The sequence below is a fragment of the Stenella coeruleoalba genome, assembly GCF_951394435.1.
Source record: "Stenella coeruleoalba genome assembly, chromosome: 5".
NCBI lineage: Eukaryota > Metazoa > Chordata > Mammalia > Artiodactyla > Delphinidae > Stenella > Stenella coeruleoalba.
In genome coordinates, this window is record NC_137150.1 from 62632302 (window position 1) to 62658862 (window position 26561).

The window sequence follows — 26561 nt, forward strand, 5'->3', positions numbered from 1 at the left end:
GCCCTAGACTAAACATAGCTCCTGTCATGCCTTTCAAATCTTAAAAGCAAGACCTAAAGGATCAGACTGTTGCCATGTAATTTAACTACATCCCAGAACAAAGCTTAAAAATATTTTGAGGAATACAAAAATATCTAGGTTCCAACAGTGTAAAACTTTACAGTGTATGTATGACATTGAATTAAAACTTAAAAGGTATGCAAAGAAGTTAGAAAATAAAACCCAGATATGACATTGGGTATTGGAGTTAGCAGGCAGGGACACCAAAACAAAAGATTAGTGAATTTGAAGACATAGCAATACAGACTATCCAAAATGAAACACTTAGAGAAAAGTGAAGCAGGAAAAAAAAACAACAGAGTATCAGTGAGCTGTGGGACAATTTCAAGTGACCCAAAATACATGTACTTGGAGTCCTGAAAATAGAGTTGGAACAGAAAAAAATATTTGAAGAAATATTAAGTGAAAATTTCCAAATTTATTGACAACTGTTAGCACAGGTCAGTTACCCCAAACTCAAAAACATGAAGAAAACTACAAGGCACATTATAATTGCTCAAAATAAAAAATTAACAGAAATCAAAGAGGAAATCAGAAAATACCTCAAGACAAATGCAAATGGAACACAACTTTCCAAAATCTGTGGGATGCAGGAAAAGTAATCCTAAGAGGGAAATTTATAGCAATACAGGCCTTCCTCAAGAAACAAGAAAAATTCCAAATAAACCTAACCTACCACCTAAAGGAATTAAATAAAGAAGAACAAACAAAGCCCAAAGTCAGCAGGAAGAAAGAAATAATAAAGATCGAAGAGGAAATAAAATTGAGATCAAAAAAATAATAGAAAAGATCAGTAAAACCAAGAGCTGGTTTTTGAAAAGATAAACGAAATTGATAAACCATTAGCCAGTCTTAAAGAAGAGAGAGAAAATAAAATCGAGATAAAAAAATAATAGAAAAGGTCAGTAAAACCAAGAGCTGGTTTTTGAAAAGATAAACGAAATTGATAAACCATTAGCCAGTCTTACAAGAAGAGAGAGGATCCAAATAAAATAAGAAATGAAAAAGGAGAAATAACAACTGATACCACAGAGATACACAAAATCATAATACTACAAAGAGTTATATGCCAACAAATTGGACAACCTAGAAGAAATGGGCAGATTTCTAGAAACATGCAACCTGCTGAGACTGAATCAGGAATAAACAATCTGAACAGACTGATCACAAGTAGTGAAATTGAATTTGTAATAAAAAAAAATTACTCCCAACAAACAAAAGTCCAGGACAGGACAGCATCACAGGGGAATTCTACCAAACACATAAAGAAGAGCTAATACCTATCCTTCTCAAACTATTCCAAAAAATTGAAGAGGAGGGAACACTCTCAAATCCCTTCTATGAGGATACCATTACCCTCATACCAAAACCAAAGACACTATCAAAAAAGAAAGTTACAGGCCAATATCTTTGATGACTATAGACATAAAAATCCTCAACAAAATATTAGCAAACCAACAATGTATAAAAAGGGTCATACACCATGATCAAGTGGGATTTATTCTAGAGATGCAAGGATGGTTCAGTATTTGCGGATCAATCAGTGTTATATACCACATTAACAAAAGGAAGGATAAACATCACATGATCATCTCAACAGATGCAAAAAAAGCATTTGACAACATTGAACATCCATTCATGATAAAAACTCTCATCAGAATTGGTGTAGAGAGACTTTCCTGGTGACGCAGTGGTTAAGAATCCACCTGCCAATGCAGGGGATATGGGTTCGAACCCTGGTCTGGGAAGATCCCACATGCTGCGGAGCATCTAAGCTCATGTGCCATAACTACTGATCCTGTGCTCTAGAGCCCATGGGCCACAACTACTGAGCCCATGAGCCACAACTACTGAGCCCACATGCCACAACTACTGAAGCCCACATGCTCTAGGGCCCACGTGCCACAACTACTGAGCCCACATGCTGCAAGTACTGAAGCCCATGCATATAGAGCCCGTCCTCCACAACAAGAGAAGCCACTGCAATGAGAAGCTAGCGCACCAAAACAAAGATTAGCCCCCACTCGCCACAACTAGAGAAAGCCCGCGCACAGCAACAAAGACCCAATGCAACCAAAAAAAAAAAAAAAAGAAAAAGAAAAGGTGTAGAGGGAACATAACTCAACATAATAAAAGCTATTTATGACAAACTAACAGCTAACATCATACTGGTGAAAAGCTGAAAGCCTTTCCTCTAAAACTGGGAACAAGACAAGGATGCCCACTCTTGCCACTTGTATTTAATATAGTATTGGAAGTCCTAGCCACAGCAGTCAGACAAGAAAAAGAAATGTCTTTTTAGACATCCAAATTGGAAGGAAAGAAGTAAAACTGTCACAATTTGCATATAACATGGTACTATATATATATAAAGCCCTAAAGTCTCTACCCAAAAAACATTAGAACTAGTAATGAATTCAGTAGTTTTAGGATACAAGATTAATGTACAGAAATCTTTCACTTTTCTATACACTAATAGTGACCTATCAGAAAAAGAAAGCCCCAAAAAAATCCCATTTAAAATTGCATCCTTAATTTCTCTTTCTGATCTTTCATTGTTAGTGTATAGGAATGCAAGAGATTTCTGTGTATTAATTTTGTATCCTGCGACTGAGCTAAATTCATTGATTAGCTCTAGTAGTGTTCTGGTGGCATCTTTAGGATTTTCTATATATAGTATCATGTCATCTGCAAACAGTGACAGTTTTATTTATTCTTTGCCATTTTGGATTCCTTTTGTTTCTTTTTCTTCTCTGATTGCCGTGGCTAGGACTTCCAAAATTATGTTGAATAACAGTGACAAGAGTGAGCACCCTTGTCTTGTCTTGTTCCTGATTTTAGAGGAAATGCTTTCAGTTTTTCACCATTGAGAATAATGTTTGCTGTGGGTTTTTCATATATGGCCTTTATTATGTTGAGGTAAGTTCCCTCTATGCCCACTTTCTGGAGCGTTTTTGTCATAAATCGGTGTTGAATTTTGTTGAAAGCTTTCTCTGCATCTATTGAGATGATCTTATGGTTTTTATTCTTCAATTTGTTAATATGGTGTATCACATTGATTGATTTGTGTACATTGAAGAATCCTTGCGTCCCTGGGACAAATCCCACTTGATCATGGTGTATGATCCTTTTAATGTGTTGTTGGATTTGGTTTGCTAGTATTATGTTGAGGATTTTTGCATCTGTGTTCATCAGTGATATTGGCCTATAATTTTCTATTTTTGTGATATCTTTGTCTGGTTTTGGTATCAGGGTGATGGTAGCCTCGTAAAATGAGTTTGGGAGTGTTCCTCCCTCTGCAATTTTTTGGAAAAGTTTGAGAAGGATAGGTGTTAGTTCTTCTCTAAATATAGAGAAGAATTCTGGTAGAATTCTGCTGTGAAGCCATCTGGTCCTGGACTTTTGTTTGTTGAAAGATTTTTAATCACCGTTTCAATTTCATTATTTATGAGTTTTCTGTACATAATTCCAAAAGGCACATGCACACCAATGTTCATTGCAGCACTATTTACAGTAGTCAGGACATGGAAACAACCTAAATGTCCAATGACAGATGAATGGATAAAGAAGATGTGACTCATATATACAATGGAATATTACTCAGCCATAAAAAGGAACGAAATTGGGTCATTTGTAGAGATGTGGATGGACCTAGAGACTGTCATACAGAGTGAAGTAAGTCAGAAAGAGAAAAACAAATATCGTATATTAATGCATATATGTGGAATCTGAAAGAATTGGTATAGTCGCTCTTATTTACAAAGCAGAAATAGAGACACAGATGTAGAGAACAAACGTATGGATACCAAGGGGGAAAGGAGGAGGTGGGATGAATTGGGAGATTGGATTGACATATATACATTATTGATACTATGTATAAAATAGATAACTAATGAGAACCTACCGTATAGCACAGGGAACTTCACTCAGTGTTCTGTGGTGACCTAACTGGGAAGGAAATCCAAAAAAGAAGGGATATATGTATATGCATAGCTGATTCACTTTGCTGTACAGTAGAAACTAACACAACATTGTAAAGCAACTATACTCCAATAAAAATTTAAAAATAAATAAAATTGCATCAAAAAGAATAAAATAAGAATAAACTTAACCAAGGTGAAAGACCTATACTCTGAAAAATATAAAGCATTGATGAAGGAAATTGAAGAGGATACAAAGAATTGCAAGGATATCCTGTGTTCTTGGATTATAAGAATTAATATTGTTTAAATGTACATACTACCCAAAGCAACCTACAGATTTAATGCAGTCCCTGGCAAAATACCTACATTTCTAAAACAATTTATTTAATTAATTTATTTATTGGCTGTGCTGGGTCTTCATTGCCACGCCCGGGCTTTCTCTAGTTGCAGCGAGTGGGGGCTACTCTCCGTTGTGTGCAGGCTTCTCATTGTGGTGGCTTCTCTTGTTGCAGAGCACAGGCTCTAGGCACGTGGGCTTCAGTAGTTGTGACACACGGGCTCAGTAGTTGTGGCTCGCAGGCTCTAGAGCGCAGGCTCAGTGGTTGTGCCACATGGGCTTAGTTGCTTCACGGCATGTGGGATCTTCCTGGACCAGGGCTTGAACCCGTGTCCCCTGCATTGGTAGGCAGATTCTTAACCACTGCACCACCAGGGAAGTCCCACCCACAACGTTTTTCACAGAACTAGAACAAATCTAAAATTTATTTGGAACCACAAAAGACCCCAAATTGCGAAAGCAATCTTGAGAAAAAAGAGCAAAGCTGGAGGTGTCGCACTCCCGGACTTCAGACTATACTGCAAAGCTGCAGTAATCAAAACAGTGTGATACTGGCACAAAAACAGATGTGTGGATAAGTGGAACAGAATAGAGAATCCAGAAATAAACCCACGCAACTACAGTCAATTAATCCACGACAAAGGAGACAAGAATATACAATGGAGGAAAGACAGTCTACTCAGAAAGTGGTGCTGTGAAAAATGGCCAGCTACATGTAAAAGAATGAGATTAAAACACTTCCTCACACCATATACAAAAATAAACTCAAAATGGATTAAAGACATAAATGTAAGACCTGAAACCATAAAACTTTATAGCAGAGAACATAGGTAGAACAAAACACTTTTTTTTTTTTAACATCTTTATTGGGGTACAATTGCTTTACAATGGTGTGTTAGTTTCTGCTTTATAACAAAGTGAATCAGTTATACATATACATATGTTCCCATATCTCTTCCCTCTTGCATCTCCCTCCCTCCCACCCTCCCTATCCCACCCCTCCAGGCTGTCACAAAGCACCGAGCCAATATCCCTGTGCCATGCGGCTGCTTCCCACTACAAAACACTTTTTGACATAAATCTGAACAATGTTATTTTGGATCTGTCTCCTAAGGCAAAGAAATAAAAGCAAAAATTAAAAAATGGGACCTAATTAAACTTAAAAGCTTTTCCACAGCAAAAGAAACCATCGACAAGAATAAGTACAGACTTTCTTTTTTTTGACTCTCACCTTCACATAGGCTTGCCCCTCTAGACGTGAGTTCCATCTTGTTTGCTGCTTTATCTCCACCACCTACCAGGGTGCTTGGAACATAGTATATACTCAGTAAATATTAGTTGGCTCAACCATCTAACGTCTCTGAGTAGTCCTCTGCAGTTTATAAAGCACTTTTGTGTTCTTTATCTCCTTTATCTCTGTGTACATTATGCTGGGGAAGTAGTGGTATCCTTGTGGTTCTCAAGAGGAAAGTGGCATTCAAAAAATTAAATAATTTGCCCAGTTATTAAGTGGGAACATTAACCTGGGTCTTCTAACTCCAAACTTTCGGCCTTCTGTACCTAACACCAACCATAGTGTTTTTCATATCTACCTCACTTTATCAGGTCTCTTGGGGAGAAGATATTTAGATGCACATTTATTTAGATACATAATTGCTCAGATATTTACAGTTTTTCCAGAAGAGATATTCACCTGATAAGAGGTTCTCAAAGATCTTCCTGACCTCTAAATATTTATTCAAACTGATACTTGGGACCTGAATTATACAGGTTTCTTTCAGGAACATTAGGTGATAAGTTAATATTTTTAAGGGACCATATTTATGTTATATACATTCTGCACTGCTGGCTCTTACAGATCTTCGCTCTATGGGGAAAGTAATGTTTGGCTTCTGAGAAGCTGCTCATGACTGTTATATGGAAGGAATTAATACAAATGATTTATATGCTAACCTGCTGTGGGCATTATTCATATTTTAAAGTAATGCTTGATTAGTAAAAATTTTAATTTTATAGCAAACCACATACATGATACAATAAGTATCAGAAATCAATAGGGATATTGCCATTTGCAACAACATGGATGGACCTAGAGAATATTACACTTAGTGAAGTGAGTCAGACAGAGAAAGACAAATACTGTATGATATCACTCCTATGTGAGATTCTAAAAAAATAATACAAATGAATCTACATACAAATCAGAAACAGACTCACAGACATAGAAAACAATCTTATGGTTACCAAAGGGGAGAGAGGAGGGGAGAGGGACAAATTAGGAGTATGAGATTAACAGATATAAACTACTATATATAAAATGAATAAACAACATGGATTTACTGTATAGCATGGGAAATTGTATTCAATATCTTGTAATAACCTATAATGGAATATAATCAGAAAAAAAATAACTGAATCACTATGCTATGCACCTGAAACTAACACAGTATTTTAAATCAACTATACTTCAATTTAAAAGAAAGAAAACAATGGGGAAAAAAGTGCTCATCACATGTTTTGTAGTGTGCTTTTTAAAAAACAAGTTTATTTGAAGTACCTAAATGTGCTCTTCTTTTGTAGTTTACGAACAAGTTAAAGAGAAACCTCAGCAGTTATTTATTGCTGAAGAATCCAGCTGACATATTTGGAAAATAATTTGAAAAGCTAGTGTATTGTGTACATGCTGTGCCAGAAGCCTTGAGCTCCCTTTTGCGTTGTATAATTTATATGTTGTCCCAGCATGAGGTTATTTTCATGATTTTGCTTTTAAAGTATGCATATTAAAGTGAAATGTACTGATATAAATATAGACATGACCTATAAAGATTTCTTCCTTTTCCCAGAATTTAACATTTTCAAGACCTCTTTATTCCCCAAACCACCCTGTTATAAACAAGTGACAGAAGTTTTCTGTGCTAGAGCTATGTTCATGTGTATTGTATATGTGTGGACGTGTTAGAATAGCTATTACAACGTGTTTATAATAAAGTATTACACTCTCCATTGATACTTTGAGAAGTAAATGTATTTACTAAGAGCTTGACCAAAAACATAATTGAGTGTAAGTTCAGAAGCATTAACATGGTTCTGTTTTTATGCAAAGAAAATTAAAAGATTATATTGTGAGTATATGGCCTGAGTTGTTCTGGTAAAGAGTTAGTCTGAGATATCTGTAGTCTTGTCTTTTGCAAATGTTCTGCGCATGTTTCACAGGTATCTTTAGCTTAGTGAAACAGATTTCCCCAGTAAATTTAAGTGATCTGTTCAAGCCCAAAGTAAACTTGTTAATTAGTAAACAAATGTGTAGTTATTCTCTACCTTTGGTTTCTTCAGCATAACCTCAGCATCAGGGACCAGGAACCTATGGCAGATAATCTGGTGCTGCTCTTGACCAGCTAAAAGTACTGAAAACTGATCTTATTTAGGAACCACATCTATCCAGTCTTTAAGAAACAACATCAGAGCATAGAAGAGAGAAAAACAGCAAGTCCTAAGACTATGTTGTAACAAGTGCAGGAACGCAAATTTCTTCTCACATTTCTGAACCTGTCTCCTAAGTTTTTCTTGCTCCACAGTCTTTTTTTTTCTTCTTAACATCTGAACTCACAGTTACTGTACCAAGATTTTAATAATCCCTACTCCCTTATAAGTAGCCAGAAATGTTACCTATATTTTCCAGCATACATTAGTTTATCATGTAGTTATTCATATTTGTTACTCATCTAGTAAACATTAATTTATTATTTATTTTATTAGCTTATGTGTCCATCTTTGGGAGACCAGTGTAGTGTTACTTAAAAACATAGTTTCTGAAGTGCCTAGATTGAGATCTCAGCTTATCTGCTTAATAGTGTTGCGTTCTTAGAGAATTTTACCTAACCTCTCTGAGCCTGAATTTCTTCATTTATAAATGTTCTGGAAGGAATTCAGTGATGTGGTATATATAAAATGCTTAGCATTGTACTTGGCGTGTGCTATGCAGTTAATAAATAGCAGCTCCCTTTATCATTACTGTATAGTTGGATTCCCCTGTTTAGCATGGAAGAGACATTTATGTCATATATAGCCTCACGTTACAGTAAAGTAATAGACTTGACATACACATTTATTAGCAAATTTTTATAATTCCCAGCCTAGCCAAAGGTGCAGTAAAATGGGCGCACAAATGTGCTGATGTAGATAGAAATTGCATAATACAACTTTTTGGTAGAGCAATTGCGCACTACGGTTGACCTTGAACAACGTGGGAGTTAGGGACGCTGACCCGCCTGCTCAGTCGAAAATCCATGTATAACTTTTGACTCCCCCAGAGCTTAACTACTAATAGCCTACTGTTGACTGGAAGCTTTACTAGTAACATAAACAGTCGATTAACACATATTTTGTACATTATGTGTATTGTTACTGTATTCTTATAACAAAGTAAGCTAGGGAAAAGAAAAAGTTATTTAAAAAATCATAAAGAAGAGACAATACATTTACAGTACTTACTATGTTTATCAATAGCCTAAGTTTACATCATCTGTTTACAAGATGAATTGTCTGTCAGTACCTACATCAATATTATATGATACAAAACTCAGTTGATACTATATGTATTACTAACACTAGACATTAAAAATGAAAAGATAATGTGAAAAAAATTCATATTTACAGGTATGACAATTCATGCATTAAAACAAAGAAGCAGCAATATGATTGTCTTATGGTAGCCTAGTGTAATCAATATGGTGGCTTCACGGTAGCCTAGCCAATACAGTAATGAATGAATTGTTATAAAATTTTTATGGCATTAAAAATTTTTATGATATTATAGTCATATTCATAATACAGTATTGGAACATTGTTAAATTTTTTTAAAAAACATCCTACCTGTGATGATAGGCTGATACACAGTTTCTCCAATTACAGGAGAGACAGAGAGGGAGAGGGAGAGGGGCATACTATACAGTAATGTAATTCTTTAAAAGCAAAGTTATAAAACAGTAAGAAAACTAACAGATTATTAATTTTATATTAAATATCATTCACCTTATGCCTATGTAAGAATAGATTAGTATCTACATATATTTTATGCATTCATGACAACCCTAATTTTTTCGATATTTCTTGGCTACATGGTTCATCTGTGAGTTTTTTCATATTGCAAATCTGAAAAAGCTTTTCCTATATATTTATTGGAAAAAGTCTGCATATAAGTGGACCTGCTCACTTATAACCTGTGTTATTCAAGGGTGAAGTATATATATCAATACCCATAAAAATACTTTGAGTCTGTAATTCATCCCCTTTCTTGAAATCTCCTCTTAAGAAAGACTCAGAGATTCAGACCAAAATTTACAGCCACTAGCATAATAGTGAGTGGGACTTAAATGTGGGCTATGGGGAGGGAAACTTAAATCCCTGACAACAGAGAATGGTTGAATAACACATGGCATTTTCACATGATTCATACTCTTACTATTACAAAGTATTTGATAATATGGGAAACTGCTCACAACATACTATTTAAGAAAAAAAAAGTTACGAAAGTATTGTGTGAAATACTCAAATTTTGTACACTAAGAAATAACATCCCTCTCTCTACTTCCCCAGAAATAAGACTGGAATAATATATCTCAAAAAATCAAGTGTTTATCTCCAGGTGGTTGGATTTCAGTTCGGTTTTATTTTTGTATACATCAGTGTTTTTCAAATTGTGTACAATAAACAAGTTGACATATGAAAAGCAATGGAGGGAAGATTGGGTGTCTAGGGATCTGTTGTTTATCAGTAGTGACTTTATTGAGAAAAGCTTTGGAAAACTGAAAGTTGCTTGGATTCAGAAACTCATCTCCTAAACTGATGTAACTTAGTTGGCTTGGACCAGGAGGTGGACAAATGTGGGTCACAGCGGGAGTTGGACAGATTCTGAGTATTCATGAGTACTTTGGTTTTAATGTAGCAGATAAATAAGAGCTCAAAAGGGGGTAAGTGATGTTTAATAAGAAGGAAAGGAAGCTTGCTGCAGAAACAAAACCAGAGTGAAATTTAATTAGACTTGCAGAGACAGTTGTTAAGCAAGGGGCTTGGATCATTTAAATTTTATTTATTTTTCCAAAATATTTTTGATGGCCTGAGGAGACCAATGTGCATTTCCAGCAGAAGGTTCATGGAAGAATAAATATTTTGTGACTGTAGACAAAATACTTAAGAGTATTTGGCTTTTTCAGATAACTTATATTTTAAAGTAATTTTAAAATAGCAAGAATAGAATTATAATTTTTTGCAACTTTTTTCTAATTAGGACCCAGTTTATGGAAAAGGAAAACTTGGAGAAATCCAGGGACTTATTCTGGGAATGTTGGATACCTTTAGCTATGAACAGGTAAGCTACTTTCTATTTCTAAGCCCATTCTAAGGTAGAAAGAAGCTATTCTTTTTTCTTTGCACCTATACTTTTTCTTTAAAAATTACCATCTGTTTAGTGGAAGTTTGATAGATTGAAGTGTATGGCTTTTTAATTTTTAAATTTCTCTTGACCTTAATTAATTAATATATATTTTATATACACATACACATATATTCTGGAATGTGGAAATGCATCAAGTTTGGATTCATTTTATTCTTTTGATTCATTGGCAGTGGGACATATAGTTTTTTTTCCAAATGAAAAATGTAAGATACTTTCTTGGAAAGTAATGAAATGCAAAGCTATAACTCATTGAAAAGGAAGCATGAGTATGGAAAAATTGCAAAATAAATTAGTGTTCTTTTAAACATTCTGAAACAGATAATTGCCACTAACCAAAAATGGTCATTAGTCTTTCCTTAACCCAAAACTGCCTATAGCTTTAATTCTTAGTAAGAGCCAGCTTGGTATACAGATGTTTTTCTTCATGTACTTCAAAGTGACTCATGAAGCCACCTAGGAAAAGTGCCACTTAGGCATGTTAGATACACTGTCTGCTTTTTTAGTAGAAGAAAAAGAAAAATTTGGGTGATAGAGCTTTTCTTAGGATGTTATAAGAATTGCAGTTTTGCTAAATAAGCATAGCCCAAGGAAGCTGATCCCCCTTCAGGCACAGACTCCATGGCGGCAGAAGGAAAGCTGAGTGCAAGACAGAAATTTTTTGTGAACTTTGGAAGAGGAGGAAAAGATGGGGTTGATTGGAAAGAATTAAAACAGACCATTAGAACTGAAAGTTCTGCGTTATAGATAAAGTTAAAGGACCAGGCTGTGTAGCAAGGAGGATGGGCAGTATATCTTCCCCTTTGGGACTGACAGAAAAGAACCCAGCTGCACACTGAAGTAAGTAAACAATAGTTTATAAACACAGAGAGCCTTAAAATGACTTGATGTGATAGCTGTGAAATAACTTTATGTGACTTAATGACAGATGTCACAGTCTTGAGTAGATTCAAATGGCTTGAAAGTGCTGATCAGGAAACAGTGATCTCTCTGCCCAAGGGAGATGAGAACTGAGTAATGGCCATTAGCTTTTCCAGTGAGAGGTTACTGTGAAATATCACCATGGATGCAGTTTCTATTTAAAAATCAGGGATTTTTTTTTTTATTATTTGTTACAACACAACTTTGAGCCATTCAGAGAGAACTCATTATATAAATGTAATAAATAAGTAGATTTGGGTTTATCTAGTCATCTGAAAGCCGTCAGTACTGAATTAATCCACAGAATGGCAGAGCACACATTTCTCAGTAGTAACTGGTGAGAGCCTTTTAATAATTATTTTGAGAATCTTGATGTATGCACTTATCAATACCCTGCACATTAAAGTTAACCACTTAAGTTTGGGGTGTTTTGATGTTTATTTGATCAGTTTTATGCCTTTATAGTATATTCCAATTCAATTGTGGTTGAAAATGAAACAAGTGCTATTTTCCACTCATCTCCTCTGTCTCTTTCACTTTATGAACAATTTCTTATTTGGCTTATTTTTTATTTTGGTCTTTCATAGACCCTGCTGGAAACAACGACTAGCCTTCTAAACCAAGATCTCCATTGGTCATTGTGTAACCTGAGAGCTTCAGTCACCAGAGGACTGAATCCCAAGCAGGATTACTGCTCTATTTGTTTGCAGCAGTACAAGAGACGCCAAGAAATGGCTGATGAAATTATTGTCTTTAGGTAAGAAAGGGAAGGAAATGTGACACATATGGTGTATGTGCGTGTATGGTATTGCCAGGCAGAAATACACGTGGACACACAGCCCCAGTCAATCGTTCTGCCAGTGAACAAAACAAGGCAAAGTTCCTGCCCTTATAGACCTCACATTCTGCATGGGAGTCAGGAGGAAAGGGTGTTAGGGTGGTCAGGCGGTAAATAAATACAGAGTAATAAGAGCTATGGAGAGAAATAAAACACAGGGTAAGGGGATGGAAAGAAGAAGCATTCAGGGTGAGAGTACTATTTTAAGACACTATAATGAGGAAAAACATGTCTAAGGAAGTGACATTTGAGCAGAATGAGAGAGGTAGGAGTGAAGGTTCAGAATATATTTTAAGGGAAGTGTTAACTTGGTGATGTATTAGATGTGAAGTGAGAGGGAAAAACATCTTCGGCCTGAGCTACTGGATGAATGTGGTACCATCCTCTAAGATGAGAAGGAACAGGCATGAGGAGCTGGGGAAATCAAGAGTCTTGTCTTGGAGATGTTAGGTTTGAGATGCCCTTTAAACATTCAAGTAGGAATGTCAGGTAGACAGTTATTCTAGTCAGAGACATGTCCTGGAGATATAAATTTAGAAATCATCAGCATGTAAATGATATTTAAAGCCACAGTACAAAGAGAAAGGAAGTTTAGTGCAAAAATGGAAAGTTTGATCTCAGGAGGAGACAGCTCATCCAGAATATATGGATAGAGGCAATATAAGATGGACTCTGGAGCCAGACTTTAAATCTTGAGTTCAAATCCTGACTCTGCCACTACTAGCTATGAGACTTTGACAAGTTATTTCATCTCTTTACACCTTAGTTTCTTCATCTGTAAATTGGGATACCTACTTGATAGGGTTTCATGAAGATTAAATGAGATAATTTACATAAGATACTTGTAACCATGCTGACATATAGTAAGCACTATATAAGTGTTGGCTTCTGTTATTACAGATACAGGAAGATTGGTAGATTTGGTGGTTGGAAGAGGAAGTAGTTTTCATCACACAAACAGCCCATTCATTCAACAAGTATTTATTGAGCACCTACTATATGCCGGTACTGTTCAAGGGGGTAGGGTACCACATGAACAAAACAAAGGTTCTGCTTTTACGGAGTTTACACTCTAGTGAAAGAGGCAAACAGACAAGTAAAATGCCAGATGGTGACTAACACGGAAAAAAATAAAACATGTTAAGTGAGATATATAGCCTTTGTGGGGGAAGATATTTTATGAAGAGTGGTCAGGGAAAGCAACACTGTTAAGGTGATTATGGACAGACAATTTAAAAATTAATTAATAAAAAGGTAATAATTACCATGAATAAAATAAAACATCGTATAGAGGAGAGAGAACGTTGGGAGCTACTAATTTATAAAGAGTTATTAGGGAAGTTTAAGTAACATTTGAGTAGAGACCTAAAGGAAGTGGCCATGCAATATCGGGAGAGAGTGCCCCAGACAGAGGATCATCAAGTGCAGAAACCATGATGCAGATGCTAGGCATACTTGATGGGTAGTGAAGGGAGCAGGCTAGTGTTGCCTGAGCAGAGTGAAGGGAAAATATAAGAGATGACTTCAGCGGCTAAATCATGTAGGAACTGGGTCATTATAAAGAGTTAAACTTTTGCTCTGAGATGAAAAGCCATTGGATGTTTTTGAGGATAGCGTTGACATGATCTGACCTCTGGCTTAAGGATCACTTTGACTGCCGTGGTGAGAATAGACTGTAGAAAGCCAAGGGTGAAAATAGAATGACCAGTTAAGCTATTGCAGTAATCCAAGTGAGAGATGGCCCAAGATGATTGTAATGAAGTAAGCAGTGGTGGGATTCTGGTTATATTCTGAAGGTATAGCGGATAAGATCTGTTTATAGTTTGTATATGAGGTGTGAAAGAAAGAACAGTTTTTGGCTTGAGAAACTAGAAGAGTGTAGTTGCCATTATTTAGATGTGGAAGGTTGGATGAGAGCGTGCAGTGGGGGTGGAGTGGGGTGGAAATCAAGAATTTGGGGCATGTTAAATTTAAGATGCCTAGTAAACATCCATAGTAGAGGTCTTGAGACAGGTAGATGAGGTTGAGGAGAGAAGTCTGGGCTGAAGGTATAAGTGTGGCAGTCACCAGCATGGAGGTGGTATTTTAAAGCTGTGGAACTGGAAGTAATCACTAAAGGAGCAAGGATGGCTGTAGAAAGAAGAGTATAGAAGAGAAAGACTACAGAAGAGAAAGGATGGATGGATGGATGGTTATATATATATATATATATATATATATGTGGGGGAGGATAGAGAAAAGGAAGATTATAAAGACTATCGAAGAGAAAAGGATTGATGTCTGAGGTGGTCCAAGATTTCAGGTTGGAGAAATGAGGAGGAATCAGTGAAGATGACTTAGAATTATACTCAACGCTCATTTCTGGAAGGCTTATTTGGTAATTTAGTGTATTCAGTAGGGAATTTCTTCATAGGAATAATGTTAGAATTTCCTGTAACACTGACATTTTTTAAATGCTTATTAATCAAATCATGACTCTTGAATTTGATGAGGCAGACCACTCATGTTATTATCAAATTACTTATATAATTATGATTTTCCCCAATTGACTTTTTTTCAAACTGTCTAAAAATGTTTCATAGTTTGAGAAATTAACGGAAGTTCAACTCATCCCCTGGTGGTTTGTAATCAGAACTGTGATGCTGTTCATGCTCATAACTTAAGTGCGCAAATACGTGAGTCTGGATTTTAAAAAAGAGAGGACAGCAACAAGTAAATCCCCTTCCTTGTTTCTTAACCTATACCCCATCAGTGCATTTCAGCTTACTGGGAATATTTATCACTTTTAAATACACTCTAACACAACTTAGGTTTATGATTTTATGATAATGAAAAGTGTCAATTGGTTGCCTTCATTTTGCAGCTGTGGCCATTTGTATCACTCATTCTGTCTGCAAAGCAAGGAGTGCACCATAGAAATTGAGGGGCAAACAAGATGGACGTGCTACAAATGCAGCTCAATTAACAAAGTAGGAAAGTTGAGTGAAAATTCATCCGAAGTTAAAAAGGGAAGAATAACCCCATCACAGGTAAGACTTGTTTTCATGGCAAGATGCAGATGGTCTTTTCTTAACAATGTCTTTTAGGCCTGGCCTCATTTTTTTTCAGGTCCTGTAGGCCTCAGCACATTTACTTAATTTGCTGTTTCCTGGTCCTTCCTCTATGCCACCCTATTCTATAGTTGACCTTAACATCACATAGTGAAAAGTTGGACCTGTTGCTTTTTTCTCTTTGTTTTATCAGCTTTCAGTGTTAAGTCAAAATCAGACCCAGGGAAAAAAAACCCTGACCTAGCTTCTCCTAGGTAACAGTTGACAGAATTTCTACACTCCAGTGATAGGCATTAGTTTATATATTCATCCAATAGATAATAGAAGTGTGTGCCAGGCACTGTGCTAAGTGCTGGGGATACAATTATAGACGGGATATTTGTCTTTTAGAGTTTATGACCAATGAAATTATAAACAGATTTTCAGAAAGTGTTCTTAAGTTCTTTCTGACACTGAATAGTTGGTGTCTTTTCCATCATCAGTTCTGACACCAATTCTGTCAGTTCTTTGGATACCAACTGGATGTCCAATAATGCAATTAAATTCTGACACTAACCACCAGGAATTAGCATCAGACTCCACAGGTTTAAAGGTTCATTCCCATAAGACTGTCCTCACTTCAGACAACAGTTACAAATGGGGTGCCCAGATTACATGCTCTTCTATCTGACTTACAAATTTAGGGGCCCCCATGACCCACTCCCCCAGGTTTGATAATTCACCAGAACAACTCATAGAACTTAGGAACGTACTTTACGTTTACCCATTTATTATAAAGGATACAACTCAGGAATAGCCATATGAAAGAAGTGCATAGGGCAAGGCATGGGGGGAAGAGGGTGCCCGAAGCTTCAGTGCCCTCTCTTGGCATACCATCTTCCCAGTATATCAATGTGCTCACCAATTCAGAAGTTCCTTGAACCTCAGCATTTAGGGTTTTTTATTGGAAGTTCCATTACATAGCCATGGTTGATTAATTCACTGGCTGTTAGTGATTAGACTCAATATCTAGCCCCTCTTTCCTCCCCATACATGGGATTGGGGGAAGGACAGGGAGGGGAGAACTGAAAGTTCTAACCCTCTAGTCATGGCTTGATCTTTCTGGTGACCAGCTGCCGTCCTGAAACTATCTAGGGGTCCCCAGGTACCAGTCATCTCATTAGCATTCAAAAGGCACTCTTTTCACTCAGGAGAGTCCAAGAGTTTTAGGAACTACAAGACAGGAACCAGGGACAAAGACCAAATAATATTTTTTATTATACCACAAGTACTTACAGATGAACTGTGCCGTAAGAGCAGATAATGAGTAGACCTAATCTAGACATGAGAGGTCATGGAAGACTTCCTCAAAATGCCATGTTAGCTGCCTCTGAAGGAAAAAAAAGAAGATAAAGTTTAAGCTCAAGGGTAGGCAGGAGGAGGAGTATTCCAGTCAGGGAACAATATATAGAACAAAGAAAGCATCTCTGCTGGAACTAGGCATTGAGTATGATTGGATCTAGAGGGTGAAAGAATGGTATTAAATGAAATTAGTAGGTAAACAGGGACCATATTAATTATTTTTATGTTTGTGGTAAAGAAACAGGAAGACATTGAAGGGCTTTAAAGAAGGAATGATATGATATGATCAAAATAGTATTTTTTTTTTCAGAATAGTACTTTTAAAAGAACTGCAGTGCAAAAAATGAATTGAAAGGGAAACAAGAATGGATGTAGGGAGACCAAGAATATTGAAATAATTTTGAGGAAAGGAATGGTAACTTGTACTAGGATGGTGGAAGTTGGGATGGAGAAAAGAGTACATATTTGAGATGTGTCTGAGATGAGTACAAAAAATCAAAATAATTAATATGGTCCCTGCCTACCTCACTAACTTCATCTCATACCACTGTCTTTCACCTTCTAGATTCAATTATGCTCAAGTTTTAGTTCTGTACTCTTTTCTGCTTTACAGCAGAGATCCTATATTTGAGAGGTAGAATTATCAGGACTCGGTGATAAATAAATTGGTTGGTGGGGGAGACAAGACAGGGAGGAGTCAAAGATAACACCCAGATTTCTTGTTTAAACTCAAATGGATGGTGGTACCATTTACTGAGATGGAAAAAATGAACAAAGAACATATTTGGGAATAAGACAAAGAATTCATTTTTGGAGTTAGAGCTGTCTGCAGGACATACAGGTAAAGATGTTCAATATGTTTCTGGATTGAAAATTTTATTAGTCATCCAGAATGCTTCCTTGCTTGCATTTAGGAAAGAAAAAACAGGTCCTGTGATTTCTAGAATCTTTCCAAGCTGAATTCAAATGAAGATGGGGGAATCTTATTTATGCAGATACTTAAGGCTTTACATCTTGGGGCACTTAAGTGTTTTTTTTGTTTCAGTTACATTCTGTTGATAAATAACTTGTGATTACATGTGTATTATTGCCTGGATATTACCAATTAGATGTTTTTCTTTCTTCCTAGGTAGTCCTCAGAGGCTAAAATAGACTTTTTTCCTTTTTTTAAAAAACACAATTTTATATGCAATTATGTATTTTAATACATAATTTATAAACAGTAAAATTCACTTTCTGCAAGTTTTGGCAACCACCTTTACAGTCAAGACATAGAGCAGTATCATCACCTCCCTCAAAAGTCCCCCATAGCTCTTTGTAGTCAGCCTTTTCCTCCACCCTCCAATCCCTGGCAACCACTGATCCATTTGGAATTAATTTTTAATAGCATGTGAGATAAGGATTGAGGTTCTTTCTTTTGCATATGGCTATCCATTGAATTGCCTTTGTACCTTAGTCAAAAATCAATTGACCATGTATATGCGGGTCTATTTCTAGACTTTCTATTCTGTTGCATTGATCTATGTATCTATCCTTGCTCCAATACTGTGTCTTTATAGTAAATCTGGATATCAGGTAGTGAGTCCTCAAAGTTTGTTCTTCTTTCTAACATTTGGCTATTCTACTTTTGCATATAAATTTAAAAATCAGCCTGTCAATTTCTACAAAAAAAAACTCATTCTTGGATTTTATTGGGATTGTGTTGAATATCTAGATCAACTGGGGAGGGTTGACATCTTAGTGATATTGAGTCCAATCCATTAACATGGTATAGCTCCCACTTTATTTAAATCTTCTTTGATTCATTTCATCAGTGTTCTATAGTTTTTGGCATATAAATCTTGTGGTAGTTTTGTAAGATTCATTTCTAAGTATTTGATGACTTTTGATGCTATTATATATTTTACTGTTTTATATTTCTTTTTTTTTTAATTTGGCTGCATCAGGTCTTAGTTGTGGCACATGGGATCACCATTGCAGCATGCGGGATCTTTTGTTGAGGCGTGTGGGCCCTTTGTTGTGGCACACGGGCTCCAGAGTGTGCAGGCTCAGTAGTTGCGGTGCTCAGACTCTCTAGTTATGGTGCGTGGGCTCAGTAGTTGCGGTGCGCGAGCTTAGTTGCCCCACGGCATGTGGAATCTTAGTTCCCTGACCAGGGATCAAACCCACGTCCCCTGTATTGGAAGGCAGATTCTTAACCATTAGACCATGAGGGAAGTCCCTGTTTTATATTTCAGTTTCTAATTGTTCATTCCTAGAATATAAAAATACAATTTATTTTTGCATGTTGATCTTTTATCTAGTGACCAGTGCACCTTACTAAGCTTACTTATTAGTACCAGTACTTTTTTGTAGATTCTTTGGTATTTTATACATAGACAATCATATCAAATGCAAATAATGACTGTTTTATTTCTTCCCTTCCAATTTTATACCTTTTATTTCTTTTTCTCACCTTGTTGCATTGGCCTCCAGTACAGCGTTGAATAGGAATGGTAAGAATAGACATCCTTGTCTTGTTACTGATCGTAGGGAGAAAGTATTCAGTTTTTCATTATTAAGTATAATGTTAACTGTAGGCTTTTTGTGTGTAATCTTTATATCATGTTTAGGAAGTTTCCTTTTATTCCATATTTTGTTCAGGATTTTTTCCATGAAAGGGTGTTGAATTTTGAAGACATTTATACTACATTAGTTGCCGTGTTCCCACGTCCCCACACCTCACACAAGAAAGACAGTAATCTGTTTCATTGACTTCCTGCCTGCCTGCTCTCAGAGCATCGAGAAGAGGGAAATTATTTTGAAATTGGATCTATATGTCAAAGACAGCTTTATTTCTGAAGCTATCCCATTCTGCAGGGCAGGAGAGGCGACTCAACCTTTTCATTCTTTAGGAAAACCCAAGTGAGATTACTGATCAGATCCTCTTGAAAATCTCTGTTTGATGCTTCCTAATTAATGAAGCAAAATAGAATGAGAACTATCTTGGATTTCTTAAATTTTCCTCTAGCTGTCTGTCTCCTTTGTTTTTCTAGCTAAGATATTGTAAAAAGATCTAGTGGGTTGGTAATGCAAGGAAAGAGAAAATGAAATTTATCAAATACATGCTTTAGATGTTTATGCTAATCTTCACAACAAGTTTAGCTGAAGGAACTGTATGTAGCTAAGAGAGGGAGGGCCAGTATTTGAATTCAAGTTTTTAGAACTGTCATCACCCTCAGTTTTCCTGCCTCCAATCTGTTCCATTTTTAGCATTCTGGCTTTATTGAAACCTGACAAAGCTGATTTTTAAAATATATCTATACTATGTCGGCTGTGCTAACTTAAGATTTCTTACCATTGTATGAGCCATTCACATTTTTAATTGTAAGAGAATTTAAAATGAAAATACTAATTCTATATATGATGGTTTTTATCAAACTTAATTTCATGAAAGTTCTACTTTGCTCTTTTAATTTCCTTTGAAAATCTATCACCCTTGGTTATTAAGTTCTAAGCCAGTGCATGGAGAGAAGCAGAGGTATGTGTCCCAGTGACTTCAAAATGAAGCTGAGGTTGCTGGTCAGCTTCCACCTGTTGCTTCCTACCCTCAGTAGATACTGAATACATTTGAAGCTTTTCACTGCCCTTGTAATGTGATCCTTCTGTCAAATAGCTTTTTATTTCATCCTTTTCCAGGACTTGAGATGATTGACTTTTACTTCTTCAATTACTGACTCTGACTTAACAGGATGCAACAGTTACCCTCAAAACTGTGGTTTGGTGGGTAAAGTCTTTCTTCTTGCCTCTCTTAATCTCATTTCTGTTTTTCACAACTGGTGAAAAACAAAAATGTGACACATCAATTGCCTCCCAACAGGTCTGCACAGACATGATTGGAGTTATTCCCCCAGAAAGCCTGCTTTCCTTTGAAATAAGCATTTTATTCTTTGAAAGCAAATGAAAAGAAATAACTCAAATTTCTTTCTTTCTTTCCTTATCTCCATTCCCCCTCCACCTCAGGTTTGCAGTAGCTCAATCTGAAATATAGGTCCAAAGAGTAGACCTTGAAAGTCTGATTTTCTGTTTTGCTTTTGGTATATATTACTCACAGATAAAATACATTTGAGAAACTAATTTCAACTGAAGTTCTCATCATGCTATTATATTTTCTCAACAAATGTTATTCCAATAGAATAGAATAGAATAGGAGTAATTTTATCTTAGATTATTCTTTTATTAAATTTATAGTAGCAAATAACTATCTTAATTGGCACTGATTAGCATTAGAAAAAATTAACTTGCTATTCATTTAAAAAATAATAATTCTTGGTCAACAGCAACTTGATATAAATTCAAAGAAGTATAATTGAAGATTTACTAGATTTTAGTTTTAACATTAGTATATTATTAACAGAGTTTAGAGTGCTTGAGAGATAGTAATAAGCTAACACATAACACATTATGTGCCAGAAACATTCCAGTCGTTATTCCTTTTAAAACTTCAAAAACCAAGAGCATTTGGAGACTTATTAGAAAGCCTTATTATGTATTGCTTGATATCTTTTCAGAATTGGATATATCATCACTTATCAGTAAAAAGCCAGGTACATTAGTCCAGTATCAGAGTTTTTTGTTTTTTCAGTAAGAGGTAAACATCTGAAGAAGAAGGGGATTGGAAGTAAACATATAGCTGCCTACTCATCCTTTAATAATCACAAAAGGAGAGAATTAAAAGAAATAACCTGATATTTTCCCTGGTACTTGGAGTTGGTTTTATTTCTTGGTCTTTAGAATTGTCTAAGAAAATGTTTTGTCTTTTGGGATAAATTTACAAATAAAGTCAAAAGGAAGTATTTACAGCTTTGAAGAAATTATTCAGTAAATGACATTTATGCTCACTGGTCATAATTTCCTATTAACCATTAAGCATTGCTTATTGATTTTGGATTCCCACTATAAATTGGAGATTTGTTTTACATGCCATTTAATGAAATAGAAACACTGGTATTAATGCCCTGTTTTCATTTGTCCATTTTTAAAGAGTATTAGCTCCCTGTTATAAATATGTTAGATTCAAATTAAATGCTAAAAAATGAGATTTCCATTTTTGGTGATAGCAGCATTTCTCAAAAGAGTATCTTCTAAATTAAACTTACAAATTAAATGAAGATTAATATGTCTCGGAAGTGCAGAGAGGTGATAAATAATCCTAATATAAATGAATCTGTTTGAGGAGATTATTGCCCATTTTCCAATAATCTTGTTATTATACCCTAGTATTAAGTGATTCATTACTTCAGCCAATATATAATATATGCCTACTTTGGACCAAACACTAGTCTTGGTACCAAGGATACACTGGTGAACAACAACAAAAAAATAGTTCATAACATCATGTAGCTTACCATCTAGTAAGAGAGCTAGACAGTAATTAAGTAAACAAACTATCAAACATATAATTTCAAATTGTGATAGGTATGTGAGTGCTATGAGGGGAAAGAATAGAATGTTATAGGAAGAATAACAGAAGGGAAACCTACTTTTTATTGGGTGGTCAGGGGATATCTATCTGCAGAGATGAAAATAAGACGCTACCAGACCTGGGAAGAACATTCCAAGCAAAAGAGAACAGCAAGCACAGAGGAACTGAGGAGGGAAATGACTTGTTCAAGGAACTGAAAAAAGATCAGTCTGGAACATAGTGACTAAAGAGGAACATAGCAAGGAATAAGGTTTAAGAGATAGGCAGGGCCAGATCCTTATTAGAATGTAAGACTCTGGTGAAGAGTTTAGTTTATATTCTTAAAGTAAGAATAAAAAGGATTTAAAACAAGGGAATTCATACCATCAATTGATTGTGACTGTGGAAAATGGATAGACAGCCACACCTCTATTACTGTCCAAGTCTTCACCTCTTTGCCAGACCAGCGTAACAATCAGATTCTTAAGATTCTATAAATTTGGTCACTTCCCTTTGATCCAGAAAACGCTTGTGTCCAAGGGACCGAAGGAAGACAATAGTACCGAGAAAGTGTTTCCAGTCTCTGCGTAGAACTAAAGCTTTGCTGGAAGTATGGGCGAAGGGCATAAAAAAGTTTTGTTGTCCAATAAAATGTGAAAAAATATTGAACTTCACCAGTGATCAAAGAAATACCAGTTAAAATAGCATTTTAATGCCATTTAAAAAAAACTTATTAAACTGGCAAAGTTTTAAAAATACGTATTAAACTGGCATACATTAAAAATACTAATGCAGGGACTTCCCTGGTGGCACAGTGCTTAAGAATCTGCCTGCCAATGCAGGGGACACGGGTTCCAGCCCTGGTCTGGGAAGATCCCACATGCTGCGGAGCAACTAAGCCATTGTGCCACAACTACTGAGCCTATATGGTCAACTAATCAATCACAAAGGAGGCAAGGATATACAATGGAGAAAAAACAGTCTCTTCAATAAGTGGTGCTGGGAAGACTGGACAGCTACATGTAAAAGAATGAAATTAGAGCACTCCCTAACACCATATACAAAAATAAACTCAAAATGGATTAAAGACCTAAATGTAAGACCAGACACTATAAAACTCTTAGAAGAAAACATAGGAAGGACACTCTGACATAAATCACAGCAAGATCTTTTTTGACCCACCTTCTAGAGAAATGGAAATAAAAACAAAAATAAACAAATGGGACCTAATGAAACTTAAAAGCTTTTGCACAGCAAAGGAAGCTATAGACAAGACTAAAAGACAACCCTCAGAATGGGAGAAAATATTTGCAAACGAATCAATGGGCAAAGGATTAATCTCCAAAATATATAAACAGCTCATGCAGCTCAATATTAAAAAAAAACAAACCCCAGTCCAAAAATGGGCAGAAGACCTAAATAGACATTTCTCCAAAGAAGACATACAGATGGCCAAGAGGCATATGAAAAGCTGCTCAACATCACTAATTATTAGACAAATCAAAAGTACAATGAGGTATCACCTCACACTGGTTAGAATGGGCATCATCAAAGAATCTACAAACAACAAATGCTGGAGGACTTCCCTGGTGGCGCAGTGGTTAAGAATACGCCTGCCAATGCAGGGGACACGGGTTCGATCCCTGGTCTGGGAAGATCCACATACTGCGGAGCAACTAAGCCTGAGCGTCGCAACTCCTGAGCCCACGCACCTAGAGCCCATGCTCCGCAACAAGAGAAGCCACCTCAACAAGAAGCCCACGTGCCGCAGTGAAGAGTAGCCCCCGCTCGCCACAAGTAGAAAAAGCCTGCACACAGCAACGAAGACCCAACGCAGCCAAAAATAAATAAAATAAATTAAAACAAATGCTGGAGAGGGTGTGGAGAAAAGGGAACCCTCTTGCACTGTTGGCGGGAATGTAAATTGATACAGCCCGTGTGGAGAACAGTATGGTTCCTTAAAAAACTAAGAACAGAATTACCATATGAGCCAGCAATCCCACTACTGGGCATATACCCAGAGAAAACCATAATTCAAAAAGACACATGCACCCCAATGTTCATTGCAGCACTATTTACAATAGCCAGGTCATAGGAGCAACCTACATGCCCATCGACAGATGAATGGATAAAGAAGATGTGGTCCATATATACAATGGAATATTAGCCATAAAAAGGAACAAAGTTGGGTCATTTGTAGAGACGTGGATGGACCTAGAGACTGTCACATAGAGTGAAGTAAGTCAGAAGGAGAAGAACAAATATCGTATATTAACGTATATATGTGGAATCTAGGGAAATGGTACAGATGAACCAGTTTGCAAGGTAGAAATAGAGACACAGATGTAGAAAACAAATGTATGGACACCAATGGGGGAAATTGGGTGTGGGTCGTGGTGGGATGAATTGGGAGATTGGGATTGACATATATACACTAATATGTATAAAATAGATAACTAATAAGAACGTGCTGTATAAAAAATAAATTTAAAGAAAAAAAAAGAAAGGTATACCTACAGGGTCTTCCATTTCACTAAGAGTCTTTTGGGGGATAAATGGACAAAATATATAAAAGAATGGTTCTCAAGACATTGGACCTCAAGCCGTGAAGGAGAATAACCCTTGAGAGACAATAAACAAATGATGTACTAAAGTACTGCTGGAGGAAAGTTTCCAAGCCGCTGCACAGGGAGGGAGAACCAAGACAGAGCTCATCAGTATCTCTGATTTTGGACAGAGCAGGGAGTCCAGGGAAAACAAGGGCTAGAGTTCACAGGAGAGAGCCACACAGAGAGAGGGCTTCAGAGATCTGCAGAAGGCAACCTTGAGTTGAATACTGACCCACTCATGTTTGTGAGTAAATGACTCAAGGCCAGAAAAAGGAGCACCCAAAAGTATTAGAGGTAGCAGTGCCCCAAATTCATATATAGCCAGGAATACTGCAAGCTGGAAAATGTCATAATTCACAGGGCAGCACTGAGAGTACTAAGTAAGGGTTTGACCTCAATAGTGCGGGAAGAGTTAACCCTAGACTAGCTGCTGTTTTGATCCCACGCAACAAAACTTAACAGCAAAATTTAAAGAGATCAAATTATTTCTATGTATTTTAACAACATCCCAGAACAAAGTTCAAGATTATGTTAAGGATTACAGGAACATCTAACCGAACAAAGTAGAATTCACAGTGCCTGGCATTTGATCAAATACTACAAGGCATGCAAGAAAGCAGGAACATACAGGTCATAAAAAGGAGAAAAAAATCGATTACATGACATTTTGGAACAGGCAAGTTATGGAGATAGTAAAAAGATCATTGGTTGCCAGGGGTGGTCGGGGGGAAGGATGAAGAAACAGAACAGAGGATTTTTTAGTGTGGTGAAGATATTCTGTATGATACTATTGCTATAATGATGGATATAAGTCATTATGCCTTTGTCCAAATCCATAGAATGTGCAAGGCCAGGGGTGAACCCTAATGTAAACTATGGACTTTGGGTGATAATGATGTGTCAATGTAATTTGTCATCAGTTATAACAAATGCTCCACTCTGGTGGGAGATGTTGATAATAGGGGAAGCTGTACATCTGTGAAGCATGCCACATGTGAAGTATCTCTGTACCTTCCTCTCAATTTTGCTATGAACCTAAAACTGCTCTTAAAAAAATAGTCTTAAAAAAAAAAATCCCCTGCCTTCCCTTTGTGCTCTACAACCAAAAGAAAGAAACTCCTACTAGGGAATGTATCTACTATGTACATACAACTGTGCTATAGATTGGAATATTAGCTGAAGTTAATGGCAGAGAATGACAGTATAAACTAATAAGAGCATTAGATAAATCTTATTAATTAAGTAATGAGTATTCTCATGAAGAAAGAACATAGGATGTCACAGGGCTTGGTCTCTAGAACTGACCTCTGCCTTACTACATGAGCTTGAGAAAGTAATTAACTCTCCCCTCTCTCCCTCTATCCCTTCCTTCTTTCCACCAGGATGAAAACATAAATCTTTCTTAGTGTCTCATTGAGGCATGGTGAAAACAGTATGTAGGTCTGCACAGACCTACTAGAGAATGGACTTGAGGACACGGGGAGGGGGAAGGGTAAGCTGGGACAAAGTGAGAGAGTGGCATGGACATATACACACTACCAAATGTAAAGTAGATAGCTAGTGGGAAGCAGCCGCATAGCACAGGGAG

General features: G+C 36.5%; 1 protein-coding gene across 6 annotated transcripts in view; it reads left to right on the forward strand.

Moving 5' to 3' along the window:
* The window catches only part of VPS8 (VPS8 subunit of CORVET complex), a 315789-nt gene that overhangs the window by 217902 nt on the left and 71326 nt on the right, over positions 1-26561 (forward strand). For all 6 annotated transcript variants that reach the window (XM_079921327.1, XM_079921325.1, XM_079921329.1 and 3 more), the window contains 3 exons: positions 10607-10687; positions 12280-12449; positions 15394-15559. In XM_079921327.1, coding sequence (XP_079777453.1) covers positions 10607-10687; positions 12280-12449; positions 15394-15559 — 417 coding nt within the window. The remainder of the gene's footprint in view (positions 1-10606; positions 10688-12279; positions 12450-15393; positions 15560-26561) is intronic.